At 34.6% G+C, this 6,867-nt stretch overlaps 1 protein-coding gene and 1 long non-coding RNA gene across 2 annotated transcripts; both read left to right on the forward strand.

The window, feature by feature from the left end:
* Positions 1 to 1,476: 1,476 nt before the first annotated feature.
* On the forward strand, positions 1,477 to 2,338 carry LOC145036149 (uncharacterized). Its single transcript, XM_078984619.1, has 2 exons — positions 1,477 to 2,062; positions 2,133 to 2,338. Exons 1-2 carry the CDS (start codon positions 1,477 to 1,479, stop codon positions 2,336 to 2,338), a joined length of 792 nt encoding a protein of 263 aa, XP_078840745.1.
* Positions 2,339 to 3,674: 1,336 nt separating this feature from the next.
* On the forward strand, positions 3,675 to 6,094 carry LOC145034028 (uncharacterized). The gene is made up of 3 exons (XR_013677840.1): positions 3,675 to 4,113; positions 4,204 to 4,288; positions 5,959 to 6,094. It is a non-coding gene; the product is annotated as an uncharacterized LOC145034028 (long non-coding RNA).
* Positions 6,095 to 6,867: the final 773 nt, after the last annotated feature.

The raw sequence follows: 6,867 nt of genomic DNA on the forward strand, positions 1-6,867 counted from the left end.
ATATCTAGATTAATGTTGGATATGATTATTAGTTTATTTTTACAGTTTCGTGAATGGATGGCAAAAAAATTTAACGTTACGACAATTACAACAAATTAATGACCTACTAATAACTTATGAATACATACAACATAAGAAGGACTACAACATTTGTTTTAACGTTACAAGTACACTGTTCTAAACGTAAGTACAAATACAACAATTTATTGACCTAACAACTTTAAAACCATAAAAACAATATTAAAAAGCTTACAACTTGTAAACAAGAACTGCCAAGATCAACACCCAACTACAAATCAACGCTATCTTCAACTTCTTATTTTCTGATTGAAAGAGCTTATTAGAGTTAGCTACTTTAGCTATTACCATAGATGATTGGTCCTTCTCTTCATCAACCCAACTGATAAACCCGCATTTTGGTCCCTGTTAAATTTAACATTGACAGTAAGAAAATAATTTTTTGTCATGTAAACATGAGGGTTTAAATTTGAATGACGTTAACAACATGATACCAAATATGGGCAAGCGTAAAACAATCTTCCTGGGTTTTTAGTTGTTCTTGAAATCCTAACGATACGTTCTCCTCCTCAATTGCAGTATGCCAGTAGCCTTGTTTTTCTTATAAATAAGAGTTGCTTTCTCAGATAAAATTTTCATACTGAGTGACACCCATTTATAGAAGAAGTCATATTACAGACAATTCTTTTTTACTATGAAATGAACTGGTTTGACTATGAGATCAAAAAGTTGAACTACGAAATCCAGACAAGTACATTCGGTAGTATTGTCTTGTTGGTCAGTGAAATTTGACTATGAAATGAACTGGTTTGACTATGAATTCAAAAGGTTGAACTACAAAATCCAGACAAGTACATTCTGTAGTATTGTCATGTCGGTCAGTGAAATTTGACTATGAAATCAAATGGTTTGACTATGAATTTAAAAAGTTGAACTACAAAATCCAGGCAAGTACATTCTGTAGTATTGTCATGTCGGTCAGTGAAATTTGACTATGAAATGAACTGGTTTGACTATTAATTTAAAAGGTTAAACTATGAATTTTGAACAGTAGAGATACAATATTTTCTATTTATAATCGCATTTTATTGATATTGCATTTGTGTGATGATTGTAGAGCACTTTCATCGGTTTTGAAAATGAGTACTTACAGCGAAAGAAGCTTTCCTCAACTACCAATTTTCTTACATAACCTTCAAAGAATAAATCATAATACCTTCACAGCCATTAAGAAAACCGATACCAACCGCTTTCAATTCTGTTTTGTGCCTTTAGGTTGCGTAGTATAACATACTTCTTTTATTGAGTTATATCATATTTCATGGTAATGTATCTCGATTAGTTTTTACTCATCACTAATATGTATTCGTTTTTATGTAGATTCGTACCTTCCTTAGGTGCATGATACCGCTGATATATGTAGGTTATTTACCCCTTATTAGGAGCTATCTGACAACAATGTACTTCGCAGTGGCTTTAGATGGAAATCATGAACCACTACTCTTAGCAATTGGTTTAGGAACCTTAGAGTGTGAAGAATCATGGAGATGGTTCATGATGAGGTTAAAAGATTGTTTAGGTGAGGACATAGAGGTTGGTTTCATAAGCAACCTGTGTGATAAAATAGACTGTGGTGTTCATAGTGCCTACCCGGATTCCTATCATGGATATTTTCCTAAAGATATAGCTCGAAAGATACGTGACTCTGTCGGACATAACAATACGGAAGTCGAATCGTTGTTTTGGAACTCATGCAATGCATATAGCGTTGATGATTTTTACTTATGTTTGGAAAGGTTGCAAAGTGCATGTAGGAAATCACCTTTCTTCACCTTGCTTAGGAGTCCAATTTACTGGCTTGACGATATACCGATTTCAAAATGCACACGAGCATTTTTCCCAAAAATACGTTACAATGTTAAATCGATTGACGTCCCTGAAATTTTGCAAATTATATCCACACGTGAGTTTCCTATAACAATGATAATTGAGTTAATCACCACGTCGATACAATCAAAGTATGCTGAACGGGCCGAAATGGCGGGTAAGGGAGATTGTTATATTTAGTTTTTTTTATTGTGCTATTATTTTTATTAAAATATCAAATTTTACAGGGAGGTTGTCTGGTGGGTTGACCCATTACGTTGAGAGTAAGGTTCAAAAATGTGTCAACAAGTCTTATAATTGGAATGCAAGACGTTTGTATGGGGATACATTTGAAGTCGATGACAATTTTGCCACCACCAACGTACAACTTGAACAAAGGTTATGTAGTTGTGGTAAATGGCAAAAAGCGGTATACCATGTCCCCACGCTATAGCATGTCTAAGAACCCGTACATCTGAATCCATTAACAGAATGGTTGATTACAAGTTCACTAATTATGTGTATCGACTTGCATATGGATCCGAGTTGGGGAATACTATACCATCACATGTGCATTGGGAAATACCAAATGAAACGGTGGTCTTGTTAGCACCTTTATATTTTATGTAGTATTATGTATTAGTTTTTTATGTACCCCGTTTTTATTTTAGTGTCGTGTTACGTATTAGTTATCCATGAACCCTGTTTATATTTTATGTCGTATTATGTATTAGTTATTTATGTACCTCATTTATATTTTATGGCGTATTATGTATTAGTTATTTATTTTATGTCGTATTATGTACTGGCTATTGAGGAAACAACATACATTAAAAGAAATGGATGTTTATTAAATAGTGACGACTACACACATATGTGACAACCGTCAAATTCTAGTCAATTCAAAGTCAAATAAAGTCAACAAGTCAAACCTCTCAGCTCAACTAACCCTTGTGTACTTGGACTTACGTTCAGTATTTACTAAACAACCCACTACTCTAATAAGAAAACATGAATCGAAAAGTACGTACAACTAGATCTCTTTAACCTAAAAACTGTAGTACGTGGCGAGCCAAACTGATAAAACAATGATGCATACTCATCGGGAATGTATGATATGCGTTTTTCCTGGTGAGTATTCATATAAAATATTTATTTCCTTAATTAAAACAACAAAAGATATATTCTCATTTATATTTCCAAAAATGCGAAACTCTTCTGCAATTTCATCATTTTATGACCCCATTTGCGAAGTTGAGTATTTATTTCCAAAAAATGCGAAACTCTTCTGCAATTTCATCATTTTATGACCCCATTTGCGAAGTTGAGTATTTATTTCCAAAAAAAAAAAAAAATGCGAAACTCCAGGGACAATATTTGAAATCTTCTGTTTTCTTCCCCAATTCGCATTCTACTGTGAAATACTTCGCATCCCTTCGCATTAATCACTTTCGCATCTTCATTCTTACACCCTTCGCATCCCTTCGCATTAATCACTTTCGCATCTTCATTCTTACACCCTTCGCATCCCTTCGCATTTTAACCTAATCAATCAAATGCGATTCACAAAATTTTCATTCCAGATGCGAATACAGTTTAGTTCTTGAACTCTAAACTTGCGAAATCAAAAATTCATATGTTGAACCCATATGCGAATATTAACCCAATTGACTTCAAGTTGATTCATAGATGCGAACACTCGATTGTTTTACTTTCGCAAAATGAGCATCAACAACTCCACAATCGAGTTTTTTTTAAATTCTTGCAAAACAACAATTTCATAGTCCTTGACTTCGCGTTTTTCTTCACGAATCATCCCTCAATCATCAATCCAATTGCGAATCAAAACTCATATGTTCTAGCTTTATCAATTCATCGACTACACTCATACAAATGCGAACAATACTCTCAAAATCGATTGAAACTTATAGCAAAGCTAAATCCAACTTCGCATTCAAAGTAGTGTTATTGATCCGCAGTCACAAGCAACCGCCCCACACCCACTCTCTGACCAACCATGCCTCCCCACCTTACCTAGGTCACATCAACGTCTTTTCCCACTCAATTAACCCTCTTCCCGAGTTTTTGAGGACTGATTATTCATCCTCTCTCCTCATTTCCCTCATTTTGCTCTCATTTCACAAGAAGATCAAACTCTTTCCTCTCTCACTTTCTCTCTCTAGAAATTCGAGATTCAAGGGCTGATCTTGAGTTTTTCCTCCACATTTGGTAAGCATAATCCATTCTCTTTATGATTATCTCATTTATTTCCACTCAAATCATGGATATCTTAGACAAACTCTCTCATAATTGTGTTAGAGCTTCGAATCTTCAAGTGATTCTTCAAGTGTTCTTGGGTTGAACACTTTCCATCTTCAACACGTATCTACTGAAATCACTCAAGGTGAGTTCATACCCCTACATTTTCATGTTTTCTCAAGTTTTCAGGGGGGGGGATACAAGTTAAGACACTAAGAACATAACTAGATTTTTCTAACAGCCTTCATCAGAAAAGTTCAACTCCATTCACGGACTGTTTTGGGCATCTTAACTATTTTTGTTTTCAAAACTGTACAAGGTGCAAATAGATCAAGTTTTTAGCTTTAAAATGGCTACTTGCACATCTCCATACGATTTTTCTACAATTTATGGTGATTTTTACAAAACTGCCTATCATTTCAAACAACAATCCGGACCAGTCTGTGATTATGGACTTTTTCACCCAAGTTAGAGGTCATTATAAATTGTGATAAAAATTATGAGCAAACTAGACACATTTTGTGAACTCTCAGAATTTACGGATCTAGTTTTCGACTTCGTATGATTTTTCTATGATTTTTCCAAAACAGGGCAGAATTGCTAAATTTTGCCAACAGCATGTAAATATCATAACACTTTGTATTATGTTGAGCAAAGTGTATAATCATAAGTTCTAATATTTGAATGAGTTTTCTTGCTAGTTTATCATTATAGACTGAAACTAAAACATTCATATTAAATATTATTCATTCATTTTGGAACACGCACTATTAAACTATGAAAAGAGTTCGATAAATTCACTACACTAATACTTTTCCATAAAAGAGTTCATACATAGTACATACATTTTAGATAAACTATAATAGGTATAGTTTATGATACATCACTCTACGCACTCGTACAAGAAGGGTACATTCATACAAGAAATATTTATTTTCACACACATTTCACGTAAACTTGTTATCCTATATTGTGAGTTTCTCTATCTCTCTCCCCGTACGTCCGAGTGCGGGATATAATTCCTGGTAGTTATAATCAGAATCTCCTGGAGGGAGAACGTGATACTTGTATATAGATCTATATTGGGATTGACACCCCACACCTCGCTGCTAGCTACAGTGGGATCTGCAGGTCTACGGGTGACAAATGTCATTTCATTTTTCGCGACACTGAGAACGTCGTGGCAGGTTCACATAGTCATAGTATGATTATAACGGCTCACATAGGGAACAATCCATAAGTTTACGGGATTTTATTTTTAAAAACCTAAATGAGTTTTATGTTGATTTAAAATCACCTTTTATCTCTATGGGTACAAATACAAAGTACCGGGTCTCTATACAAAAAGGGGTACAGATACAAAGTACCGGGTCTCTATACAAAGTTATTATGATATTAAACTATATTTCCTCTAGAATTGTTAGACTTCAACTATGGTCGCTGAGCGTATATGTTTGAGTCATATAAGAGTTTAGTCTTGATTGGCCTAGAATTGGTGGTGCCCGCCTCATCTCCTGTTCCTCGTTGGGTTGTGGACCTGGGGCAGACCCACTATATTCAACGTTTTATCTAAGTTAAACCTTATATAACTTATATATGTTGGACGATTATAGAGGAACTCTACGGATTACTCTAGGGTTCATTAATGCATCATGCAGGATTATTTCTATTCATACTTAACTAAGAAAATATTGGATTTTCTGGAAATCAAACTAAATCGATTTTACAAGGAAAAACGGTTTCTACTTCAAACAAAACTCTTATGAACTCACCAACCTTTGTGTTGACACTCTTTAAAACTACTTGTATTCTCAGGAAGTCAGTGAAACAGGCAAACTTCATCGCTTTGAGGATGGGACGCTAAACCGTCAACAAATTTATTTTGTCATCATAATGTAATTGCTTTTGAAACATGTAAACATATACTTTGGTGTAACTTTTGCAATTATATTTATGGTGGTTGTTTTTACTTTGAGCACTATTATACACGTTGTTGTGATACTGTACATGAAGTCCTCCACCCCCAGACGTTTCCGCCATCCTTGGTTTGGGGGTGTGACAGATTGGTATCAGAGCATTGTTTATAGTGAACTAAGTATATCGAACCACATAAGATATACAAACTATAAATGCATTGGGACTAAGGTCTCTGATTTTAAGATTTCAAAACCACTATACCTTTAAGAATAAATAACTTTTGTTAAAAGTATACATGCATGCATACATACTAAGGTCAGCATCATTCTAGGACAAAACAAAAGTAAAGATTGTTGGACATCACAGGTAAGCCTGGGGATGTATGATCAGTCTTGGGAATAGCATAGCCTGATCAACTATGCTGGTCCGAGGAGTGATTAGCATATGCCCAAGAATGGTTGTGATGTGGCAACAAGTCTAAAAATTTACCAACACTACCACAATGAAATACCATAGGGGTATTTTGGCATTATTAAAATTACATATGTGAGAACTAAATAGATCTTTATCAATAGGTCAATAGTTGCTTAGTGGATACATTAAAATTTTATGTATCCAGGACGTCATAGACTTAGAATCTGTGGATCTTTGCTCTACTTCCTGTTCTCGTTGGATTGGGGATTTAGAGTTAGGGTCGCTTATTCGAAGGTCTATCCTGTCCCGAATACATATAATTAGTATGCACTAAACAATTTGTTGAAGTACCTGATAAAGATCATCGTATAATTAACTAATTAGTACGTTTGC

Source organism: Lactuca saligna, chromosome 3 (genome assembly GCF_052625555.1).
Source record: "Lactuca saligna cultivar CGN05327 chromosome 3, ASM5262555v1, whole genome shotgun sequence".
Lineage (NCBI taxonomy): Eukaryota > Viridiplantae > Streptophyta > Magnoliopsida > Asterales > Asteraceae > Lactuca > Lactuca saligna.